General features: G+C 42.2%; 2 protein-coding genes across 11 annotated transcripts in view; one reads left to right on the forward strand and one right to left on the reverse strand.

The window, feature by feature from the left end:
- CWF19L1 (CWF19 like cell cycle control factor 1) overlaps positions 1-8,191 on the reverse strand; it is a 16,663-nt gene extending 8,472 nt beyond the window's left edge. The window contains exons 1-7 of one of the 7 annotated variants that reach the window (XR_011558773.1): positions 8,084-8,189; positions 7,259-7,343; positions 5,288-5,366; positions 4,335-4,436; positions 2,804-3,018; positions 2,288-2,406; positions 452-536 (exon numbers count right to left, since the gene is read on the reverse strand). Coding sequence is in view for 6 of the 7 variants with exons in the window: in XM_070748547.1 (XP_070604648.1) it covers positions 452-536; positions 2,288-2,406; positions 2,804-3,018; positions 4,335-4,436; positions 5,288-5,366; positions 7,259-7,343; positions 8,084-8,109 (711 nt within the window). In the remaining variant the exon portion in view is untranslated. Of the gene's footprint in view, positions 1-451; positions 537-2,287; positions 2,407-2,803; positions 3,019-4,334; positions 4,437-5,287; positions 5,367-7,258; positions 7,344-7,967 lie in introns of all 7 variants that reach the window. The other 6 variants (XM_070748547.1, XM_070748563.1, XM_070748551.1 and 3 more) reach the window with 6 other exon arrangements.
- Positions 8,160-25,652, forward strand: part of LOC139165394 (erlin-1-like) — a 20,970-nt gene continuing 3,477 nt past the window's right edge. For 2 of the 4 annotated variants that reach the window (XM_070748579.1, XM_070748590.1), the window contains exons 1-9: positions 8,205-8,450; positions 10,805-10,886; positions 12,883-12,929; positions 13,345-13,406; positions 18,399-18,524; positions 21,269-21,342; positions 22,687-22,745; positions 23,427-23,518; positions 25,067-25,156. In XM_070748579.1, the coding sequence (XP_070604680.1) occupies positions 8,302-8,450; positions 10,805-10,886; positions 12,883-12,929; positions 13,345-13,406; positions 18,399-18,524; positions 21,269-21,342; positions 22,687-22,745; positions 23,427-23,518; positions 25,067-25,156 (781 nt within the window). In that variant the 5' untranslated portion in view covers positions 8,205-8,301. Of the gene's footprint in view, positions 8,451-10,804; positions 10,887-12,882; positions 12,930-13,344; positions 13,407-18,398; positions 18,525-21,268; positions 21,343-22,686; positions 22,746-23,426; positions 23,519-25,066; positions 25,157-25,652 lie in introns of all 4 variants that reach the window. The other 2 variants (XM_070748584.1, XM_070748596.1) reach the window with 2 other exon arrangements.

Here is a 25,652-nt window from a genome sequence, read left to right on the forward strand (position 1 = left end):
AGCAAAATGAGGGAAGTAGCAAAGTAGTCGAAGCTATTGATAGATCACAAGGGAGACTAGGAAAGACTATAGGGGAACTGCAAGAAGGCCAAAAAGGAGGCCAGCTATGCCAAGGGAGGGATTGATAGGGAATGTATCTGCTGGACATGCCAAGCATACAACTTTTTGTGAGACTGACTATAATCCCAATATGCTCAGCACTAATATATTGGATTAGCATAAATTGGTGGGCTTTGTGATCTATGAGACAAAATATATGAAGGCCAATAAAGCATTTTATAAAAAGGAAATTAACAATCAAAGAGAGATCTCATCTTTAAACGCAAAACATCAAATGCAAAGCAACTTTGGGGCTCCCTTTAATGGAAATTTCTTGACCAAAATTAAACCATGTTGCTTAGGACAAGTAATATGATCAGCTTGTATACAACCTGGTTATTTCTCTATTCACCTTTCTTTTATTAGTGTTGCCAACATCGGCCAGAGCGATGAATCTGCTGACATGTTGTGCAGTTTCTTGAAGAACAGCATGGTTTCTATAGAAAGAATTTTGTACAGATTTTAGAAAACATCCCTGGATCTGGAAGATAGTCAATTGTCTTGAAGAGAAGAAACTCTTCAAAAAAAAATTGCTTTTGTAAACTTGTCTGTATAACGTATATGCAACATGAATCCCGCATAAAATTATCAATGTACTTAACTACTTTTTGTGTTAAATTTATATTTTACCTATCTGATGCTGTCTTGATAGACTGGTCTCATTGGAAAACACTTATGCAGAGGCAGCATGCTTGCATACAGCAAATTATTGGGTTATAACTGAAAGGTGTTGGCATGTCCTGGTCTTGCTTGTGGGTTTTCAATAAGTAATTACAGGTACAGTAGGACCTCTATTTAAGAACGCCTCTACTTAAGAACTTTTCTAGGTAAGAACCAGGTGTTCAAGATTTTTTTGCCTCTTCTTAAGAATCATTTTCTACTTAAGAACCTGAGCCCTGAAAAATTTCCCAGGAAATTTGAGAGTGCCACGAAGGCCCGGCAGTTTCCTGCCATTCCCCCTTTAATCCCGGACATCTCGGGCTTTTCTGGGCTGCCAGAGGAGCCTTTTGGTGGCGCTTATGGAGGCTTTGGCAGCCCAGAGTGAACAAAGCATTTTGTTGCCTCCCAGAGCATGTGGGTGCGGAAAGGTAAAAGGGGGTGCTTCGCCCCAGTCAAATCAACTCGGCTTCAGCCAAACCGAGAAATCACCACAGTGAAAGAAAGGCACCGGCTAAAAAGCAAGCAATCGAAAGAAAGAGAGCCCTTCAGCATGGGAAGAAAGAGGAAGCAGGTAGCAGCCGCCGCCGCCTTTCGGTCTAAGGAGTGGGAGGTTCCCCCTGCTCGCCCGCCTGGGTTTCTCTCTCTGGCGCAGTGTATGGGAAGCAACCTGGCACCCGGTGTATGGGAGGTGCGTGCTCCTCCTCGCTGCCTCAGAGTCCCTTTTTTTTAAAGCCTTAAAGTTTTGGATTTTTTTTTATTCCCCCATCTCACCTTCTTTCTTCAGCAACGACTGTCCTCCTCCTCTTCTTCCCCTCCTCCTCCCACCCATATTCCGAGCTTTTATTTCTTTCCTAATGGGTTTGCATGCATTATTTGCCTTTACATTGATTCCTATGGAAAAAATTGCTTCTACTTACAAACTTTTCTACTTAAGAACCTGGTCATGGAACGAATTAAGTTCTTAAGTAGAGGTACCACTGTACTCTTCAGTTTATAACCATTCATTTAGTGACCATGTGAAGCTACAGTGGCATTGAAAAAGTGACAGGTCCTTGCACTTACAATTGTTGCAGAATTGCCACAGCCATGTGATCAAAATTCAGACACTTGGCATACATTTATGACAGCAACCTGGGGTCCTGTGATTGCCATTTGCAAACTTGCCAGCTGGATTCCGACAAGCAAAGCCAATGGGAGAAGCCAGATTCATGCATAATTCACTTAACAATTCACTCGTGGTAATTTGCTTAAAAAATGTGACAAACACTGCCATAAAATCAGATTCAACTCACTTAACAACTACCTTACTTAGCAAGGGAAATTCTGGTCCCATTGCAATTGTAAGTCAGGGACTACTTGTAGTCACTGTGGAAACAGAACATATGGTTGGCTTTGTTTTGATTTAGTTTCTCTCTTTTTTGTGGTCTTATGCAAATGACTTCATTAACAAATGTACTACGACAATGTTGCTGCAATTTTAGAAATAGATTTACTGTGTAGAGCAGTTATTCCTCAAGGATTCACATACCTATAAGGCAGCCTTTCATAATTGATTTTCTGAAGACCAGCAAAATGATATCTGGGCTTTAAACTTGCAGCCAGTAAAGATACTAACCCTGAACCACATTTCATAGAGTTCACATCTCCCTGTAAAAAACAAGAGTCACACACAAATATTTAAATTATGGGTGAAGAGCCAGGTCTTTCCAGTTCTTCTAAACAACTTCAGGAACTGGTACTGGACTTATCAAACAGGAAACCCTCTCTTAAAAAATTCCTATGAGAACAGTAATAGCTTTCCTATATTCTAGTGCCCGGTTTGCATTTAGTATTCTTTTAATAATAACTATTGGTTAATATTGTTATTAATACATTTTATTATTTCATTCTTTACGGTTTAGTCAGCTTTTTCTACTAGGTTCATGTTAAAGATCAGAGTTATACTCACTGCCAATCTGGTACATTCCAGCTGCAGACTATGAGTCTTTGTGGAAGACATAAATCCTATCATACAATTCCTTTTCATTTCCAGTGTACTACTTACTGGGCTGTTGCCAAAGGTCTCTACCCCCTTGGGCCAACAAGAGGTGAGCAAGATGTCCACACCTTTGAATTTTGAAGTGGATTGCAAGGAAGTCTTGAGATCAATCACATCCTTAGTACTAAAACAATGTGCAGGAGCTGGATCTTCTGTGGATTCAACCCCACTGAGATAAGCAATCTGAAGTCCTGAAGCTCCACTGAAGACACCTTTGCGTCCTACCCATATAATGGAACATGATTAAGGACAGAGAATTTATAGGGAACACACTTTAACATACTGTACATTCAAATGTAAGGAATACCTGGTCCCCAATTATATATTTTAACTGACAGAGGAGTATCTTTGTTTTACACTGAAAACTATGAACTGCCCCTTGCCCAGTCTATATAGACACACATGGGAATATGCCAGGGATTCACATATCTTTCAACTTTCTTATGTTCTGGCTTAGTACAATATGTAAATTCAGTGACAGTCTAGCACAGATAAAAAAATCAAACAGAGAAAAGATTGAAGAAGTATCATATTTTCTTCTTCTTAAGAATGAATTGGAGTAGCAAGATTAAATGAACCTAAGCCTTACACTTATACACTCACACGGAACTCAAGAAAGGGGAGCTAGTCAAACAGGGAAACACACAAAACGCTTCACTTCTGTTTTGTGAGCTACTTTGGTTACCAATCTATTGGTATTAATGATACTGGTGTGACCTTTAAAGCCCTACACGGCATGGAGCGGAGTCAGTTGAAGATTATTTGTCTCAAATTACATCAGTCTGTTCCACCAGATTCAGCAGAGATGGCCTGTTGTGAGTCCCATTTCATGTGGTGGGCCTTTTTTGCTGTGGCTCCCACTTTATAGAATGTCTCTTCTCCTGAAGCAAGACTGGTTTCATTCCTTTTAGCTTTCTGGAGGTTCCTCCAGACCTGGCAGTGTCAGCAGACTTGGGGACGTTGGGGGATTGGCAAATACAGATGGATCCTAGGTAATTAACAGCTTCTCTTTTTATTCTGTTTGTGCCTTTTATAATTTTAAACATTTTTTAGTATTAGCAATATTAATATTAATTTGTATATTATGTTTTTCACTGGGCAGTGTAAAAATATGAATGAATGAATAAATAAAACAATGTCTTTTATTTCCTGCAGTTTCAAGGCATGGAAAGATGCCAGCAGTTTTCCAAATCGCAAATAAAAGCTAAACAGAACCACAATGAATAGATGTATCAACCAGGTTGGGGGTTGGGGGGGGAGGAGGGAAATAATTGTGAATACTTCAGAAAATTAACATCATTTAAACAAAGAAGAAGTTAGTCAAAGATAGTCAGAATCCCAGCAGCAATGAGAACTTTCTTGCCTCCTAGGGGCTTAAGAAGCCATTTGATCTCGGGAATCATATTAACTAGTGCTCAGCTATGACTAGCAAATACTTATCACATCACAAGAAACTTATGTGAGAATCTTGGAGAAGGCAGAAATTCCAACTTTATAACCCCCAAATTAACTCATAAAAATAAAACTTCCAGATTACCTAGATAAGTGATGTTTTCAGTTAGATCACATCCGTTGACATCAGGAAAACAAGGCACTGTTTCATCATTATTGGCACCCAACACATACGTCTGTATGGAAGCTAAAAAACCAACAGAAATTCATTTTTAATATGGTTAAACATTTTAAGCCAAAGTTTTATTTTACACACATTAATTTTAAATTTAAGAAATTACTTGCCATTCCAGTATATGCTGAGGAAGAAGTTCATGCAAATGATATTAAGGATTTCCCATTATCTGCTATTTAAAAGTATCCTCTTTGTAATTTTGAGCAGTAACACACACACACACACACACACACACACACACACACGTGTGTGTGTGTGTGTGTGTTACTGTTTCTATTCACTGGCTTCCATTTTAAAAGTATTTTCTCTATTTTTCCTGAGGCACAGAAGTCAACTGATGTTTCATTTGTTGCTTTTCTGTGTATCTGACAGTCACAATTTTGCCTGATTCAAATTCAAATATTTTTACTTTTGAGGTTGTATATATTCTATGAGCTTCTGAATAAGTAGTTAATAACAAAAATTGTAGTTATGCATGTGGAATATTATTTGATACATATTACACTGGAGTAATGTTTGTTTTGATATGGAAACCAGCACTATGCACATTTGATTTGTGAACAAAGTATCAGTGGGAGTAGGGAATAGAAGAGAAATATTTTGATTCAAAAAATGGGACAGAGAGAATTTATCAGAATTGGTTTTGGTATGTATACAAATATCAAATTTCTCCTTCTCAAACTTCCTATTGTGAAGAATTTTCATTTGTTATAGAAAAGTCAGCAAGCCAATTTCCTTAAATGGTACAGCCCAGACATAGTAAGCAAAAATGATCTGCAGTGACAGATTTGTAAAAAAAAATCTACTGCACAGCTGTCAGTTGCAAAGGTCAACAGGTCGTGCTGAACAGTTACTTTCCTTACCTTTTTTTGCTCCTGTTTCATAATCTTTCCATTCTGAATCTTGAGCAGAGCCAAAGAAGTTTCCCACGCACAAAAGGAACTGTAAGAACATTTCATACAATTTTTATAAAATTGTTTGGAGAGGCATCAAGATAAAAATACCTCATCTTTAAAATGCTCTCCGAGCTATATTTAAGACAGTGATTTCTGACAGTCTCAAAATGGGTGAACAGTGCTGTCAGTTGGTAGGAAAAGCAAGTAGAATGCTTGGTTGCATAGCTAGAGGTATAACAAGCAAGAAGAGGGAGATTGTGATATAGAGCGCTGGTGAGACCACATTTGGAATACTATGTTCAGTTCTGGAGACTTCACCTACAAAAAGATATTGAACAGGTCCAAAGATGGGCTACAAGAATGGTGGAAGGTCTTAAGCATAAAACTTATCAGGAAAGACTTAATGAACTCAATCTGTATAGTCTGGAGGACAGAAGGAAAAGGGGGGGGGGGGGGACATGATCGAAACATTTACATATGTTAAAGGGTTAAATAAGGTTCAGGAGGGAAGTGTTTTTAATAGAAAAGTGAATACAAGATTACAAGGGAGTACAATCTGAGGTTAGTTGCGGGAAAGATCAGAAGCAACATGAGAAAATATTATTTTACTGAAAGACTAGTAGATGCTTGGAACAAACTTCCAACAGACGTGGTTGGCAAATCCACAGTAACTGAATTTAAGCATGCCTGGGATAAACGTATGTCCATCCTAAGATAAAATACAGGTAATAATATAAGGGCAGACTAGATGGACCATGAGGTCTTTTTCTGCCATCAATCTTCTATGTTTTCTATACATTTGCCTGTTTAACCTGGGATACCACAGTGACCTCCCCAGCTATTTTAGCAAGGCCATTTAAGTACAGTAGTGATTTGTGAGTACTATACAGCTGCATTTTTTTTAAAAAAGAAAAGCACTACGGTGCACATGCACTTATTTCAATATTTTTCCCTTCAGAAAGGATATAAAAATTTCATTTCTTAGCAATTTCAGCTAAAGAGGCAAAATAAGCTAATTTTAAGTTCAAGAGTCCAGTTAAGGAAATCTTTTCAAAAATCTGTATAGATGACAAATTTTCAGGATGAAATAATTAAAAAGTATAAAAAGAACACTATCTTGAGGTGACATGAAATATTCTTTCAAAGCACAAACAAAGGTGATGAATTCAATAAGGGTAGTCCCAAAGATGCTTTTTCATGAAGCAGCTGGGCTTTCTGGTTTTTCCTTTGAAAATGTTTTGCTTCTCACCCAAGAAGCTTCTCGGAGAAGAAGCTAAATGTCTTCAAAAGAAAAAGCAAAGTCCAGTTGCCTCTTTAAAATGCACCTTTGGGACAACCATAACCTGGATGACTGAGAATCTCCATAGACATTTAGCTCAACAAGAGTAGCTTCAGTATACTTTTATTTGTGTATTTTATTTATTTATTTATTGTATTTATATGCCGCTCATTCCAAAGAGGACTCAGAGCGGCATAATGCATTTTTTTTAAATGCACTCTTTTTAAAAAAAAGTGGTGCATTGTTTACATTGTTTTTATCATAATGTTTTAAATCAGTTGTAATTCACCTAAAAAATTTGGATTAAACAGTTTGATCTGTTGAAGTGATACAAATGGCCCTGTGCAGTTATCAAAAAATTATCTATAATATATATTGTAGCACATGGTTTTGATCAGCTACATTGAAATGTCAAATTTGGAACTGTATCTCGCCATATAATTCCATTAGTGTTTCACCACCTCTATGCAGCTTATATGCCGATTTTTTTAGAAGGTGAAATAAACAAAATGATGATTGGTTGTAAAAAGAAGGGAATCCAGTGCTGACATAAACAATGAACTAATTCCTCACTGAGGACTATATAAGATGGAGGTACAGTATTTTCATTCTGAAGCTTCAGAGCTTGAGGATGTTTTATCCTATGGAGGCAAACTTACATCAAATGCTCCACTTTTCTTCTGAATAGCTTGAACTCTGGAATATAAAGCTCCAAATTTCCCTTCTACATCTCCACAGGCCAACCTGAGGAAAGAAAGGGGCATGTATGTCTCAAGCAGAGAAAAAGCCCTTGAATCAACAAACTATGGCAGGGGCATCCTGGGGATAAAATCATCTACAAAATGACCTACCAAAGGGGTTTTAAGTGACTCATTTTGAGCCAGAGAACTCAGGAAAAATCCCCATTCCCCAGGTAGCCAGAGCCCAAGCAAAGCCTGGGCTCCTCCAATCTTTAATCACTTCAAATGAAGACCTCTATCAGGGGTGGCTATTATGCTCCAGAATCACATCATTCACCAAAGATGAATTCCTTGTATGTCCAATCACACTTGGCCAATAAAGAATTCTATTCTATTCTACTATATTATAATCCATTCTATTCTACTCTATTCTGTTATACAGTAATCTATTCTATTCTACTCTATTATAATCTATTCACTTAGCTTGTCTCGTTTTTGAAGCAACCAAGATTTTAAAGTCGGCTTTTGAGCACCAAACGGAGACCCAACATGGGATCTTTTGACCCCCCCCCCTAGATCAGAAACTACTGCTTTTAAACTAAACCCCCCCCCCCCCCCCCCCGTTTCCAAGCGACCCGGGAATTCTACAGAAAGGAAGCAAAGCTCAGTCCTTTGCGGCCTTTTTTACACTCTCACGAAGACCAGGAGCTTAATTTTTATCCCGTCGCAACCCCGATTTCAATAAAGCAAAGGGACTTTCTTCGGTCAGCCCTCTTCTTCCCCCACCCTCGCCCTTCTCCTCACAGGCGCAAAGGCTTCTCCGGCGCCATCCCAAACGCGTCGCGTCGTAAAAGCACTTCCGCCCGCCTTTCTTGACGCCGTGTGTGCAACAGGCAAAGCGCTCCGCCGGAAACGCGGAGGAGGCGGGGAGAGTCCGTTCCGCTTTATTACATGCAGCGGCAGGGGAGGCGGAGACACCGTGGTGGTGGTGGCGGCGGCAGCAAAGTGTGAGCGGCGGGAGGATGCCTGGAAGCGGCGGCGAGATTCCAACCAGGAGCCGGAGACTCGGGCCGGCGGTGTCAGTAGCGGTGACGGCTGGCCTGTTGCTGTCACTGCTGCTCTGGGTCTCGGTGCATAAGGTGCAGGAGGGACACCTGGCTGTCTACTATAGGTGAGTCTGGCCGACGGGATCCCCCTTGTGGCTCTAAGCCTCCTTCCTTCCTTCCCCGGGCAGAGGATAGAAATCCCTGAGTAGAGAGCGTGGTGCCAGCCTGGCTCTGGCAATACAGACGGTCTTTAATTTACGACCACACTTGAGCCACAACCTTTAGGTTGCTAAATGAGAAATGGGTTAAAGTGAGTTGTGCCCCCTTTTTACGATTTTTCTTTTCCACGTTTGTTAAGTGAGCGCCTGAAGTTTTTAAAATTAGTAACACAGTTGTAGTTTCAGAGAATCTGGCTCCTCCATAGTCTTTGCTTCTTGGAAGGTTGCAAAAAAAGCTGATTGCATAACCTTCGGGGCATTGCAACTGTATAAACCAGTTGTCAAGCATCTAAATGTAAATCCATCTGACCATGGGGATCCTGCTACGTTTATAAGTGTGAAAAATGGTCATGGTTTACTTTTTTTTTTAGTGCCGTTGTAACTTCAAACGGTCACTAAATGAACTCTTGTAAGTTGAGGACTATTGAATGAGATGCTGCCTAGATCCAGCCATGAATGAAGAATGATAGTGAGAGTATGTATGATTTAGTAGGGTTTTAAAATTAATAATACTTTATTGTCATTGTATGTATATACACAGTATACCCATACAACGAAATTGACGAGACGCCTAAAGACCAGTCCTAACACATAAAACAATCCCCAAAAAACAATTAATGTTTTTATGTTGCGTTTAAGAATTGTTTTTTACTTGTTGGAAGCCTCCCGGAGTCTTTCAGGAGTTGGGCGGCATATAAACAAACAAACAAACAAACAAACAAACAAACAAACACATACTCTACCATCTATCCTGATTTGAGCCTTTCTTCTGAGCCAGCCAAAGGCCCGACTTTAGTTCTTGAGGTGGTGTTGGGGCTACAACTTCAGATACCAACCTTGCCATGGTGATTCAGAGACTGGTTGTGTAGTGGTGTTTGGTCCTGGTTTGCCTAATTGTACTTTTTCATCAAAACCAATTGGTGGGGTTCGCAGACTTGTTGATCCATAGTTGACAAAACTCATGGTAACTTAGTGTGGAGTATGAACCCAAATGCAGTTTGTGATCTCAAATACCTGGACATGGGGGGAAAAGTTGTTCTAGAGAAATATTTCCTAATCTTAACCATTTTAAGATGTGCGTACTTTGACTCGAAAATAGGAAGTGTTTTGGGAGTTGTAGTTCTCACAACCTTAAAATGACTAGGGTTGGGTTATTAACTGTGTTAGAACAAACAGGGCTCCACCCACCAATACTTATCTCAGAAATAAAGGGCAATTTGTCCTGTTTTGTTCCTGTAAAGGTATGAAACAACATTGGCTCATCTTGTTTTCACACTACTCCGGAAGGGGCCCTAGAGGGAGACTACTTTGGCTAAATGCATAAGGCAACTTGTACATATTGTGTGCCTGTAAATTTGCCCCTTTACCTGCAATCTTCACCTATCTGCTAATACACCAGTGGAATAGCTTGCCTCGAGAAGTTTTGGGCACTCCATCTCTGGAGGCTTTTAAAAAGAAACTGGACAGCAACTTGTCTGAAATAGTACAGGACAGTGATGGCGAACCTTTTTTGGTTCATGTGCCAAAAGGAGTGCGTGTGGGTGTGCTAGCATGCGTGCACGTGTCCACACCCCTCCCCTCCCCCCATGCATGTGCACCCCCCATGCTGTCCCCCACGCGTGCGCACAGGCTTTTCTGAAGCCTGCTAGATGAAAAAAATGCCCAAACGGAAGTTCAGAAAACGCACTTCCTGTTTGCCTGTTGTGCTCTTTTTTGTACTCCTGGGCTTCAGGAAGCTTCCCTGAACCCTCCAGAGTGCAAACAACAGCACAACGGCAAACTGGAACTTCACTTTTCTAAACTTCTGATTTGTCTGTTGGGGGATTTTTTTGGCCTCTGGAGCTTCAGGGAAACATAGAAGCATAGAAGATTGACGGCAGAAAAAGACCTCGTGGTCCATCTAGTCTTCCCTGCAGCTTCCCTGCAGCGTCCGGAAGAACAATCGGACTTTCCTAATGCCGAAAATCAGCACGCTGGATCTGAAATTTGGCAAAGTGTTGCGTGCCCTCCGATATGATACCACAGGTGGCACGCATGCCATAAGTTTGCCATCATGGGTATAGGGTCTCCTGCTTGAGCAGTGGATTGGACTAGAAATTTTCCAAGGTTGCATCCAACTCTGTTATTCTGTTCTGAACCACTGGCGCATGGTATGAGGAAAATGAGTTGGACAGGTGAAATAAATGCTTGCTGTTTAGAGTTGTCCTCTCTAAACTCAGTTTATGCTTACCTGCTTTCTTTTTGTATATAATTTATTTTAGGGGAGGTGCTCTGCTCCCTACCCTGAGCAGGCCAGGCTTTCACATCATGATCCCAATTCTCACAACTTACAGAACAGTACAGGTTTGTGTAACTTGCCTTGGACTGTAAACAACAGAGGGAGGGGAAACAGCTTGGTGATAAAAGGACTGCCCTTATCTTTCATGCAGATAGCGTCGGAGCAGAATATAATTCATGTTTTGATACTTGCGGTTGTATCCTGACGCTGCTAAAAATCCACCACAAGTTAATATGTTACTAGAAATAGGTAATGGCTAATGCTGCAGTACAGATTCTTATAAATAAGCTTATAGCTCTGACTTGTGTGTTTGATCTTGCTAGTTGTTTGAAGATAAAAAAAAGGATTGAAGAAAAAAAGGAAGAAAAGAAGATAAATTTAGCAAGTCTCTTATTAGCAATTCCCCTGTTTCCTTGGAATAAATGAAAGGTTGTATAACATCTAAGAGGAAGGAGTGATATCTTAATTTAAGATCAGTTACTTAGTGACTGTTTGAAGTTACAGCTGACCCAAAGAAAGGGACTCATGACCCTGATTAAAAGTTCTGATAGGAGTTTGGCAACACAGCCTCATTTATGGCTTTATGCAGTGTCTTACAGCACATGACTGTTTTGCAATGGTTTTGCTAAAAAAACTGTCAGTGCGGGGTTTTCAGCAAAATCATAGATTTAACAAACCATTGGTTCATGCAAGGACTGCATCATTAGTTTAACAACCACTGTGTTTGCTTTATGACTGCCACATTTGCTTTAGGATTATCAGAAAAAGATTGTAAAATTGGGTTGGTGACATAATGACTGTTTTACAACAGTCACAACATAGGGCAGTAAAGGGTAGGCTGCAATTAACTAGTAAAAAAGTTACTAATTTTTAAACTTTAAATTCTTCCCGAATTTCCTAACTTTTATTCTTTGGGGGGGGGAGGGGGATTTTAATGCAATGTTGTAAAAAAAAAAAATCCATCATCCCCATTTCTTAATCTCAATTTCATGCCAACAATGAACTGCAATTCCTACTGGATATTGGAGTTAGTGGTTGGAGCACTTGGAGCTGACATTTTTGAGGTTATTTCTCAGAAAAAGGGCAGAATGTTTTCAGAGTGTAAGACACGGCAGAGTATATCACACACCTTAGTTTTGGGGAAAATAGGGGTGGAAACTGCATACCAGGTATTCGTCTGGCTAACATCCTTAGTCTGTTCAATACATTATTTTATCCCATGATTAGGGCTGAAAAAGCCTTTTTCAGAGGTAGCAAGAATGAAAACAAGTCTGCAAAGACTTAGGGCAGGAAAAACTGCTTTGAGGATGTAGGAATAAAAAACATGCAGCAAACCGGCTGCATTAGGGCTGAAAAGCACCGCTTTTTCAGAGGGAGTAGGAATGAAAACAAGACTACAAAGACTAAGGGCTGGCAAAAAAACTAATTTGTAGGGAATAGGAAGCCAAGAAGATCATTATTACCTAGTTAGGGCTGGGGGAAAAAGCTTTGAAAAAGCTACACCCAAATTTTCAATCTCTTTTAGGGAGGAAAAAGGTGTGTCTTATACTTTGAAAAATACGGTACAGTCTTCCCTCGATTTTCGTAGGTCCGAACTTTGAGAAAAGTCTATACCATGGGTTTTCAAAAATATTAATTAAAAAATACTTCGCGTTTTTCCCCCCTATACCACGTTTTTTCCCGCCTGATGACGTCATATGTCATCGCCAAACTTTTCGTCTGCCTTTAATAAATATTTTTTTCATAAACTTTAATAAATAAACATGGTGAGTAATAATCTAAATGGTTGCTAAGGGAATGGGAAATGGTAATTTAGGGGTTTAAAGTGTTAAGGGAAGGCTTGTGATAGTGTTCATAGCCAAAAATGGTGTATTTACTTCCGCATCTCTACTTCGCGGAAATTCGACTTTCACGGGCGGTCTTGGAACACATCCCCTGCGAAAATCGAGGGAACACTGTATTTGATTTCCAAAATGTCAATAATAAATGTTAGATTAGTAAATGTTAGATTCTGCAATGTTTTTGCTGATCTATTTTGTTTTATCCCCCCCCCTCCCCCAGACAACATTGCAGACAGATGACGTGAAAAACGTGCCATGTGGGACCAGGTATGTTGTTGTTTTGTTTTTTCTGACCTAGTTGAGAAATACACCACTAAGATGTGTAGTAGAATGGTTGAGTCACAGAATGGAAGGGTAGAAGGTGTTAAATCTTCTCTTTGGTAAAGGAAGGAAGGGAAGTAATTTTTATAATGCTTATAATTTCTTACTGAACAGTTCTGAGGTGTGGGATTAGAGGTTTCAGCCTTCCTTCTGAAGACCAATCTCACAAAGATAAATAGAAACTCTGCAAAAGTTGGAGGGCCATATCTTATAATCCTAGAGGAACATAGTTTATAACCCTGATTTTGTGAACTGATTGTATTGTTACCAAAGATGTCAGAAAAGCACACACTGGATAGGTTTTAACCATGCAAATGTGTATGTGCAATGAAGGAAGAGCTTTCTCCTTATCTTCTTGCAGTGGTGGTGTCATGATCTATATTGACCGAATTGAGGTGATGAATGTGCTGGCACCATACGCAGGTATTTTCCCTTTTCCTTTAACAGAAAACAAACGCTTAGAGGAAAGAGAACTCTTGGGGTGCTTCAAGTTTGGGAAGGGAGCTTCAAAGCAAGATCAGTGGTGGGAAGATAGAAGGTAGGCAAGAACATGGTGGAAAACAGGGGCGGAAGCTATGAAGTTTATTGCTCCTAAAAGGAGCATACGTTCAACTATAGTTGTCTTGTTATTGTTTGATATGATGGTTCACAATGATTTCTGGATTGCTCATTTGGGAAAGGCTAGAAGTTATATCAACTAAATCAATATTGTCTGAACAAATGTCCAGAATCTGTTCTGCATTAGGATGGACTTATAAATAAAAATCATAAACAAAACTGGAAGGTACCAGACTGGATTGAGGCATTTTACTGTAGAAACTTGCATGTATTGTGTGTAAGTAGGAATTGCAGGAGCATTTTGATGGCATTGTGCAGAGGGAAATGTACTGGGAGAGGGAATGGACCACTTCTAAGAAGGAGAGGTTTTGTTTCTTATAGAGTCCCTTTTTTCCAGCTCTGAGCCCAAATTTCAGGTCACTAGATTAGATTAGATTTATTGGATTTATATGCCGCCCCTCTCCGCAGACTCGGGGCGGCTCACAACAATGGTAAACAAAACATAGTAACAAATCTAATATTTCACAATCTAAATTACAGTTTTAAGTTAAAAAAATCCAAAAGAGCCCCAATATATAAAAAACAAGCACACAATCGAATCATACACAAAAACTACATGGGCAAGGGGGAGATGTTTCAATTCCCCCATGCCTGACGGCAGAGGTGGGTTTTAAGGAGTTTCCGAAAGGCAAGGAGGGTGGGGGCAATCCTAATCTCTGGGGGGAGCTGGTTCCAGAGGGTCGGAGCCACCACAGAGAAGGCTCTTCCCCTGGGTCCCGCCAGACGACATTGTTTAGTCAACGGGACCTGGAGAAGACTCACTCTGTGGGACCTAACTGGTTACTGGGATTCGTGCGGCAGAAGGCGGTCCCGGAGATATTCTGGCCCGATGCCATGAAGGGCAAAAAAATTCTCCTTTTCGCTCTATTTCTCTCCCACTTTCTCTCTCTTACTTCGTTCCTCTCTCTCCATCCCTCCTTCTTTCTTTCTTCCTTCGTTCCTCTCTTTTTTGCTCTTTCTATCTCTCCCTCCTTCCCTGCCTATCTTTCTCTCTCTCTTGCTTTCTTTCTCTCTCTCTCTTGCTTTCTCTCTCTCTCTTGCTTTCTCTCTCTCTCTTGCTTTCTCTCTCTCTCTTGCTTTCTTTCTTTCTCTTTCTCTTTCTCTCTTGCTTTCTTTCTCTCTTTCCCTCTCTTTCTTTCTCTCTCTCTCTTTCTCTCTCTTGCTGAGCTTCGTGGCAAACCTGACTATGTCTAGCGGCACACTAGTGTGCCGCGGCACACTGGTTGAAAAACACTGCTCTAGTAGACAGTTGGATCTTAATTGCTTTCTGAAATGAAGGTATATATCAGTGCCTTGGATAGAATGGCACTTGAGCAATTTTACACTGTTCCTTGGTTTTCTGAGAAGGTGAAGCATCAGAACAGATATCGGATTTTTAGGAGTATAAAACACACCTTTTTCCTTCGTAAAAGAGGCTGATAATAGCTGCGTCTTATACTCTAAATGTAGCTTTTATTAAAAGCTTTTTTCCCCAACCCTAACTAGGTGCTAACAATCTTCCCAGCTCTTACCTTGCAGGCTGTTCATTGTTATTTTCTCTGAAGAATGTTTTTCCAGCCCTAAGGGATGGGATGTACGGTATTTCTCAGAGTATAAGATGCACCCTTTTCCTTCCTAAAAGAAGCTAAAAATTTGAAAGTGTCTTATTTATTTATTTATTTGTTTGTTTGTTTGTTTATTTATTTATTAGATTTGTATGCTGCCCCTCTCCACAGACTCAGGACGGCTAACAACAGTAATAAACAGCATGTAACAAATCTAATGTTTAAAATAATTAAAAAACCCTTATTAAAACCAAACATACACACAAACATACCATGCATAAATTGTATAGGTCTAGGTGGAAAACGGTAGTTCAGTTCCCCCAAGTCTGACGACAGAGGCGGGTTTTAAGGAGCTTACGAAAGGCAAGGAGGGTGGGGGCAATTCTGATCTCCGGGGAGAGCTGGTTCCAGAGGATTGGGGCCGCCACAGAGAAGGCTTTTCCCCTGGGTCCCGCCAGACGACATTGTTTAGTTGACGGGACGCAAAGAAGACTGACTCTGTGGGACCTAACTGGTCGCTGGGATTTGTGCGGCAGAAGGCGGACCCGGATGTATTCTGGTCCGATGCCATGAAGGCTTTATAGGTCATAACCAACACTTTGAATTGTGACCGGAAACTGATCGGCAACCAATGCCGATTTCAATGTAGCTTTTAAAGAAGCTTTTAGAAGCTTTTCCCCCCCAGCCCTACCGAGGTGCTAATGTTTTCCAAGCCCTAAGTCTTTGCAGGCTTTTTTCATTGCTCTATTTGTTCCTATTAAGCTTCTTTCCAGCCCTAATGAAGTGCTAACTATATTCTCAGCTCTTACTGGCTTGCAAGCTCTTTCCTTGTTACTCTCTCCAAATAAGGTTTTTTTAAGCCCTAACCAGGGGATAAAATAATGTGCTGAAGTTGACCAAACTAAGGATGCTAGCCAGAATACCTGGTAAGCAGATCCCCCCCCCCCCAATTTTCCTCCCCCGAAACTCAGATGTGTCTTATACTCCGGTGCATCTTATACTCTGAAAAATATGGTATTTAGAGTGCCAAGGTAGGAGAATGAAGAATGAGTCCTACCAAATACATGTACAAGCTTAGGTCTATACCCCAAAAAATAAAGGCATGGATTTTTTTCTGGAGAATCCTACCCACCAGAGGTGGAATCCTCCCGGTTTGTACTGGTTCTATGGAACCGGTAATAACTTGGTAGCCTGAGTCGCTTGAACTGGCAGTGACCCAGGCCTGCCACGCCCCCGAACTGGCTCTCTTAGCAGCGCCATAGGTGTTGCCAACTTATTTTTGCCTGGGTTTTTAGGAGCAAACTGGCAGCGAGGTAAGCCAGAACCCAGCCCTGTGATCCATCAACCTTTTTGTAAGGGGACCCAAATCTTGTGAGATTTGAGAGGAAGGAAGAATATCTCAAAAAGAGGAGTCTTTTGTGATTCAGGGTGTGGTTATCCAAGGAATCATTTTGGTGGATTGGATTCTGAATGGCTTGGTTCATTCCAGAACTTGGCTTCCTCATTTTGTGGAATCTGGAGGACATACAGTGCATCCCCCTGAGATTATATGCCCTTCATCTCACTGCTCTTGTGTAAAACCTCAACAGGTCCCAGGGTAGAGCAAGATATATATTATACATTTATTATTATTATATTATATATATTTATATATATTTATTAAATTTGTATGCCGCCCCTCTCCGCAAACTCGGGGCGGCTCACAACAGCAACAGAAAAACAGTGTAAAATACAAATTCAATAATTAGAAAGCTAAAAACCCATAATTTAAAAACATTTACACAACATACCATACATAAACAGTATAGGCCTGGGGAAGATATTTCAATTCCCCCATGCCTGATGACAGAGGTGGGTCTTAAGGAGTTTGCGAAAGGCAAGGAGGGTGGGGGCTGTTCTAATCTCAGGGGGGAGCTGGTTCTAGAGGGTCGGGGCTGCCACAGAGAAGGCTCTTCCCCTGGGACCTGCCAAACAACATTGTTTGGTCGACGGGACCCGGAGAAGGCCAACTCTGTGGTACCTAATCGGTCGCTGGGATTCGTGCGGCAGAAGGCAGTCCCGGAGATATTCTGATCCGATGCCATGAAGGGCTTTATAGGTCAAGACCAACACTTTGAATTGTGACCGGAAATTGATCGGCAACCAATGCAGACTGTGGAGTGTTGGTGTAGCATGGGCATTTTTGGGAAAGCCCATGATTGCTCTTGCAGCTGCATTCTGCACGATCTGAAGTTTCCGAACACTTTTCAAAGGTAGCCCCATGTAGAGAGCATTACAGTAGTCGAATCTCGAGGTACTCCCTAATGGTAGTTGTTGTTGTGAGTGGTCCACAACCAGGTCAGTTAGTCACAGATTCTGAGGAGGATGAACTGGGACTGTCTTTGTACCCTAGGCCAGTGTTCTTGACAACTGAGTCAGATATTGAGAATGAGGAAGAGTTGGAACCTTGAGAAACCTCCCGAGATTGTAGAAACCCCAATGATGGTAATGTCTGAGTCAGAGGAGGAGGGAGACATTGAGCATAAGGAGCCATTATTAAATGTGAGGCTCAAAAGGTCACGAAACAGACAGGAATATCTTTATGGGGAAAAGTTCAGAAAGTGAGTATAAAAGAGACTGGATAGTTATATCTCTAGGAAACAGTTAACCACACCCAGACAGGATATAAAGGAGGATTTTTGGGTAACGTGGTGTGGTGTTTCAACATTCGTAATGGTGGTACTCCTAGATTTGAGGTTCCAGAAATGCCACACTGGCAACCTGCTATTATGCTTCTAAATTCATCAGGCAGAGATGCAGCTGTGTGAGCAAAACCTGGAGAATCTCGTGAGTGTGTGTATGTATGACCAAAAAACCCTTATCTTAGTGAGGAATGTGTTAATTAGCTTTGACTGTCGGCTGCCGGAACGTTTATCTCTTATCCAATTTAACAAGGAAAGCTGCCAAGATGGACTGAGATGCATGAGTTTGCTTGCATAAATCCTGCTTTTTATGTAAAAGGGTGTTATTTGAAATCTCAGTGCGTGGATTCTTCCTTTGTTCCGATCTGGATAGGCCAGAGCAGAACAGTTGTTGAATAATATGCTATCCTCCTTGACATGTGCCAGGTGTTCCTTTGCTGGGTGCCTTTTCCTATTTTAGTTGTTATTTTGACCCAGTGTTGTAATTGTGTTGTATCAGTGGCATAGAATCACTTTGTGATTGAGGGGTGGGGGGACATCACTGACAAGCAAATTGATATTCCCTTTTCCAGTTTATGACATTGTGAGGAACTATACTGCCGATTATGACAAGGCGCTCATCTTCAATAAAGTCCATCATGAACTCAACCAGTTTTGCAGCATCCATACCCTGCAGGAGGTGTACATCGAGCTCTTTGGTAAGTGTCTCTGTGTTTTGGCTCCACTCTTCCCCATTTGACATTTGGGACATACAGTGGTACCTTATCATACGAACTTAATTGGTTCCAGGAGGAGGTTCGTAAGGTGAAAAGTTCGTAAGACGAAACAATGTTTCCCATAGGAATCAATGTAAAAGCAAATAATGAGTGCAAATCCTTTAGGAAAATCCCAAACTTTAAAGGGAGGCGAACAGGGCAGGGAGGAGCAGCTAAGGGGGGCGGGTGGAAGAAGCAAGGCTAGGCTAAAGGGTGAGTGGAAAGGAAGAAAGGCAAGGGGGGCGCCCCTCCCTTTGCTTTCTTCAAAAGACACCCTTTCAGTGCCTGTGGCTGTTCTCTGCAAAGTCTTTCCCCCTCCAAGCCGCCCCTCCCTTTTCTTTCTTCAAAAGACACCCTTTCAGTGCCTGTGGCTGTTCTCTGCAAAGTCTTTCCCCCTCCAAGCCACCCCTCCCTTTGCTTTCTTCAAAAGACACCCTTTCAGTGCCTGTGGCTGTTCTCTGCAAAGTCTTTCCCCCTCCAAGCCGCCCCTCCCTTTTCTTTCTTCAAAAAAGGGGGGAAAAAGAAACCCTTTCATCCCAGCAGCAGCGGCTTGGGTTCGTAAGGTGAAAATAGTTCGGAAGAAGAAGCAAAAAAATCTTAAACACCGGGTTCGTATCTTGAAAAGTTCGTTAGAAGAGGCGTTCGTAAGATGAGGTACCACTGTATTGTTTCCCAGCAATCTTCATTATTGGGGGCTTCATTACCTGCAGTTTTACATATTTTGGGTTTGGTAAATATAGACTAGACTAGTGATGGTGAATAGTGTTGGGCGAACTTACCCAAACTTGGCGGCGGAGTTCGGGTAAGTTTGCTGAACCCGAACCCTTCTGGAAATAAAGCCACATGCCAGGAAGAAGTCTCCGTGATGTCAAAGCTCCACCCCTGGAATCCCATCGTGGGATTCCCTGCCTCCTTTTGCGTCTCCCTCCCAGCCTCCCAACCGGACGACAGTTCCCCGGTGTTCGCCTTCCTCCGCTGCCACCGGCGCCTGGCTCCTCCTCCTCTTCTCAGCAGATGACAGCCAGGTGGTGGTGCATCACAGTGTTTGGGATGCCGAACACTGCAAAGTTCGGTACAAACCCGAACTGTGCAAGTTCGGTTCGCCTAACACTAATGGCGAACCTTTTTTTCATCGGGTGCCGAAAGAGCATGCACACGCGCTATCGCACAAGTGCCCACACCCATAATTCAATGCCTGGCGAGGGTGAAAACAGCTTCCCCTGTCCCCTGGAGGCCCTCTGGAGGCTGGAAACAGCCTGTTTCCCAACTTCTGGTGTGCTCAGTAGGCTCGTGTTTCACCATCCCCAGGTTCCAAAGGCTTCCCTGGAGCCAGTGGAGGGCAAAATCGCCCTCCACCATCCCCCCGGAGGCTCTCATGAAGCCAAAAATGCCCTCCCAGAGCCTCTGTGCGAGCCAAAAATCAGCTGGCCGGCACACACATGAGTGTTGGAGCTGAGCTAGGGCAATGGCTTTCATGCCAGCAGATATGGCTCCGCATGCCACCTGTGGCACCCATGCCATGGGTTCACCATCACTGGCCTAGGTCAAGGAGGGTTTGCAAGGATGTGGCCAGTTAAATATGAGCATAGAAGGGCTGGTTGTGTGCATACAGCTAGGGGGAGACAGATCCCAGCAAGTTGCCGTTAAACCTATGTAAAACTTGTTTTGGAAGGTTTTCTTGTTTACAATTTTATTATTACAGTATAAGAGAAGATTTTATCTCCAGCCTGCTGTATAGTGCTCCTTCCTTAGATATTTTTCATAATATTTATTGTTTCAATGTTTTGCATTCCTATTTTTAGTTTGATCCAAGCCACTTAGAGTGGCTTGACGGAGAGATGGGCGGTATATAAATTTAATAAATAAACTAACTTCCAGTTGGTTAGTCTAGAATGGAACCACCTAGATATGCCTTACATTCTTCTTTCATGTACCTTGGCTGAAAGAGTAGGAGCTATTTATTCCCAGCCCCTTCTCTAGCTGAATAGGTGGCGTTGCCATGAGTAGCGGTGACAGAAATTTTTTTTGAGCTCTGGCATAAGCGTCTGGTTAATTTACCTCATTAGAGCCTCAGTGGTGCAGTGGTTAGAGTGCAGAACTGCAAGCTACTTCTGCTGATCACCGGCTGCCAGCAGTTTGGCAGATCAAATCTCAGTAGGCTCAAGGTTGACTCAGCCTTCCATCCGTCTAAGGTTGGTAAAATGAGGACACACATTGTTGGTGGCAATATTTATGTATGTATGTATGTATGTATGTATGTATGTATGTATGTATGTATTTATTTATGTATTTATTTATTGCATTTGTATGCCGCCCCTCTCCGGAGACTGGGGGCGGCTAACAACAGTAATAAAACATTGTACAATAATAATCCAATAAATACTAAAAATGATTAAAAAACCCATTCATATAAAAAACCAAACATACATACAGACATACCACACATGAAATTGTAAAGGCCCAGGGGGAAAGAGCATCTCAATTCCCCCATGCCTGGCGGCAGAAGTGGGTTTTAAGGAGCTTACGAAAGGCAAGGAGGGTGGGGGCAATTCTAATCTCTGGGGGGAGTTGTTTCCAGAGGGCCGGGGCCGCCATAGAGAAGGCTGACTCTCTGTAAACCGCTTAATCTAAATGCTATTGCTCAAGTCTAAATGCTATTGCTATTAGTTTGTGTTTATTTGTTCCAGATCAGATCGATGAAAACTTGAAGCTGGCACTACAACAGGATTTGAATACCATGGCACCAGGCCTTACCATCCAGGTACCCTAGCTATCACTTGCCTGTTGTATATCTGGGTGGGTGTTGGAAAGAGATTGAAAGAGAACAACTGACTGCAAAGGTCGCAAATGGTGATCACGTGACCATGAGATGCGGCAACCAGCGGTGCCACAAGGGTCTGTTCTGGGTCCTATTCTTTTTAATATGTTTGTGAGTGACATAGGGGAAGGTTTGGTAGGGAAGGTTTGCCTATTTGCCGATGACTCCAAAGTGTGCAATAGGGTTGATATTCCTGGAGGCGTCTGTAATATGGTAAATGATTTAGCTTTACTAGATAAATGGTCAAAGCAATGGAAACTGCAGTTTAATGTTTCCAAATATAAAATAATGCACTTGGGGAAAAGGAATCCTCAATCGGCGTATTGTATTGGCAGTTCTGTGTTAGCAAAAACTTCAGAAGAGAAGGATTTAGGGGTAGTGATTTCTGACAGTCTCAAAATGGGTGAGCAGTGTGGTTGGGCGGTAGGAAAAGTAAGTAGGATGCTTGGCTGCATAGCTAGAGGTATAACAAGCAGGAAGAGGGAGTTTGTGATCCCGCTATATAGAGTGCTGGTGAGACCACATTTGGAATACTGTGTTCAGTTCTGGAGACCTCACCTACAAAAAGATATTGACAAAATTGAACGGGTCCAAAGACGGGCTACAAAAATGGTGGAAGGTCTTAAGCATAAAACGTATCAGAAAAGACTTAATGAACTCAATCTGTATAGTCTGGAGGATAGAAGGAAAAGGGGGGACATGATTGAAACATTTAAATATGTCAAAGGGTTAAATAAGGTTCAAGAGGGAAGTGTTTTTAATAGGAAAGTGAACACAAGAACAAGGGGGTACAATCTGAAGTTAGTTGGGGGAAAGATCAAAAGCAACATGAGAAAATATTATTTTACTGAAAGAGTAGTAGATCCTTGGAACAAACTTCCAGCAGACGTGGTTGGTAAATCTATAGTAACTGAACTTAAACATGTCTGGGATAAACATATATCCATCCTAAGATAAAATACAAAAATAGTATAAGGGCAGACTAGATGGATCAGGAGGTCTTTTTCTGCCATCAGTTTTCTATGTTTCTAAATGTGTGACGATTGCCAAGCGCTCAAATCAGGATGTTGTAAATGGAAGAACTCGTTCTAGGTAGCTTTTCAGTCCTGTTGTAACTTTGACTGGCTGCTAAATGAATGGTTATAAATTGCATGGCCGACTGGGGAATCCGACTGAGGTTCCCCCATCTTAAAGCTGCCGGGTTTGAGAAACCCTGGAATAGAACTTGTGCTTGGGAAATGCTACGTGGATATTGTTTAATCGAGGCACTTCATTCTTTCTGCCCAGGCAGTGCGTGTGACAAAGCCCAAAATCCCTGAAGCGATCAGAAGAAATTTTGAACTTGTGTGAGTATAAGAACACCCTCCTGGATCGGATCGGAGGCATGTCCAGCATTCTGCTTCTCATGAGGTTCATTTAGATCAGGGGTTTCCAAACTTGGCAACTTTAAGACTTGTGGACTTCAACTCCCAGCATTCTCCAGCCATCATAGTTGGCTGGAGAATTCTGGGAGTTGAACTCCACAAATCTTAAAGTTGCCAAGTTTGAAGACCTCTGAGCAAGATGCCTCTAAGGTACTGATAAACAGGGTGTCCAGCAAACCTGGAAAAGAGGGAAATTGGGGAATTATCAGGAAAATCGGTGGTTCGGGAAATATCAGGAAATTATCAGGAATTAATGAAAAAATTGAATAAATCAGGGAAAAAATATACTGTATTAAAATGTTTAAAAGTCAGGGGAAAAATAATGTAAAAAAAAAAAAACCTGATCGCGCTGCTTGGCAGAGTCAAGCAAAAATGAGCATCTGTGGCAACAGCTTGCTTCCTCAGCTGTCGATATTTCTCCATGGCTTAGCCGTTTGGTATGATGTCATCTATGACCGCGCTTTAACTAGATTGCAAGTTACAGGGAAATATCAGGGAATTTCAAAATGCTTTTCCCCTGGACACTCTGGGATAGAGATACTTTTGTAGAGATGACCTTCCAGGTAGGTGGTTTAAGAACGCAATTTGTTTTTTGATTTGCAGGGAAGCAGAAAAGACCAAACTCTTGATAGCTACGCAGAGGCAGAAAGTGGTGGAAAAGGAGGCTGAAACGGAAAGGAGGAAGGCAGTCATAGGTAATGAGTTTGCCTTCAGTTTGTCAACAGTCTTCTTCTCTCCCTACCCCTTACCCCTCCAGTTGACAGTCTCTTGGCTAAGTATTCTCTTTTGGTCGAAGAAAATCTGAGTGTGGAAACTGGCAAGCATAATAATTGAACCATGGATCTTCTGTGTGGCAGTTAGGTATTGAAAATACAGTAATACCTCGTCTTACGAACTTAATTGGTTCCAGAAGTAGGTTTGTAAGGCGAAAAGTTCGTAAGACGAAACATTGTTTCCCAGAGGAAACAATGTAAAAGCGATTAATGCAAAATGGCGCTCTGCTGGGCGCTGCCGCCCGGTTGTCACCTTTTAAAACAGCCGGGGGGTTTCTCGGCGTTCTCCTGAACCCGAACTTTTCGGGTTCGGGTTCGGGTTCGGGAGGCTGCCGAGAAGCGCCGCCGCCTGACTGTCACCTTCTGAAACAGACGGGGAGCTTCTCGGCGTTCTCCCGAACGCTGAACCCGGAGGTTCAGGTTTGGGTTTGGGTTCCGGAGGCTGCCGAGAAGCGCCCGGCTGTTTCAGAAGATTACAGCCGGGCGGCACCGCTTGGCGGAGTGCCGTTTTTGCGATCGGCGGCGCCGTTTTCGGCCGATCTGGAGGCTGGAAAGGAGGTGGGGAATCCCAATAGGGAATTCCATGGCGGAGTTTTGACGTCACGAAGACGTCCTTCGGGAGAACGCCGAGAAGCCCCCTGGCTGTTTTAAAAGGTGACAGCCAGGCGGCGGCGCCTCGCAGAGCGCCATTTTGCGATCTGTGATGGGTTCGTAAGCCGAAAAAAGTTTGTAAGAGGCAAAAAATTTCTGAACCCCGGGTTCGTATGACGAGGGGTTCGTATGACGAGGGGTTCGTATGACGAGGGGTTCGTATGACGAGGGGTTCGTATGACGAGGGGTTCGTATGACGAGGGGTTCGTATGACGAGGGGTTCGTATGACGAGGGGTTCGTATGACGAGGGGTTCGTATGACGAGGGGTTCGTATGACGAGGGGTTCGTATGACGAGGGGTTCGTATGACGAGGGGTTCGTATCACAAGGGGTTCGTATCACAAGGGGTTCGTATCACAAGGGGTTCGTATCACAAGGGGTTCGTATCACAAGGGGTTCGTATCACAAGGGGTTCGTATCACGAGGTACCACTGTAGTAGCTAAATGGCCAGAATTGTGGCATAATTTTGAGGAACCTTCCACATGTGCTGATAGCCCTCCATCCCTATCTTGTGTGCCGCTAATTCTCTAAATGAAAAATGTTGAGGTTGACCTGCTTCAACCTTTGGTTAATTTCATGCATTTGCTTCCGTATCTTTGCTATAATGAAATCTTTGAGAGAAGGAAAGTAAGTGAACAGCAAGGATGTACCATATGTTACTCTACTGGACTTGTAGGGATTTAACTGTGCGTGCAGCCACAACTTGTCTCTTGTGAGATTCAGGAAAGATGAATAAACTTGGGGCATCGGCACACTTGATCGTTGTCACAGCCTGTACACAGTTCTTGTGCTGAACCGTGAATGCTTTTCAATTGCAGAAGCAGAGAAAATTGCTGAAGTGGCAAAGATAAAAGTCCAACAGAAGATGATGGAGACATTGACAGAGAAACGGATTTCTGAGCTTGAAGGTAGCTATGTGCTCTACCCTACTATCTCTTGGCAAATCTCTATACAATGATCCACAGTCTGGGAACTTGCAGGGGAGGATGGTTGTCTCGAATTCCAAAGATTACGTCAAGCTTCTTAGGATTGTAAGAATGATTAATCCAGGGGTCACAATGGGACCTCCGCCCACCCGCCTGGATGCCACCATTTGGGTTCTTTTACCCTCTGCGTATGCACAGGTTGCTTTGTGCATGCACAGAGAGTAAAAGAACCCAAATGGGGTCAAGGCAGGTGGGCGGAGCCTAACTCTCCTTTTGTAACCAGCTCTCTGACGACCAATAGGCATGAGCGAACTGGGAGCATTTCACCCCTGGATTAATGTTGTTTACTGGTCCCTTTGTGTAAATGTTAGTTCTCCTATTCTCTCTATGATCTTTCCCTTCCCCATTGCCACATTTTGAATCCGGAATAAGACTGTCATTATCGTATTTTTCGGAGTATAAGATGAACCTGAATATA

Source organism: Erythrolamprus reginae, chromosome 1 (assembly GCF_031021105.1).
Source record: "Erythrolamprus reginae isolate rEryReg1 chromosome 1, rEryReg1.hap1, whole genome shotgun sequence".
Classification (NCBI taxonomy): Eukaryota; Metazoa; Chordata; class Lepidosauria; order Squamata; family Dipsadidae; genus Erythrolamprus; species Erythrolamprus reginae.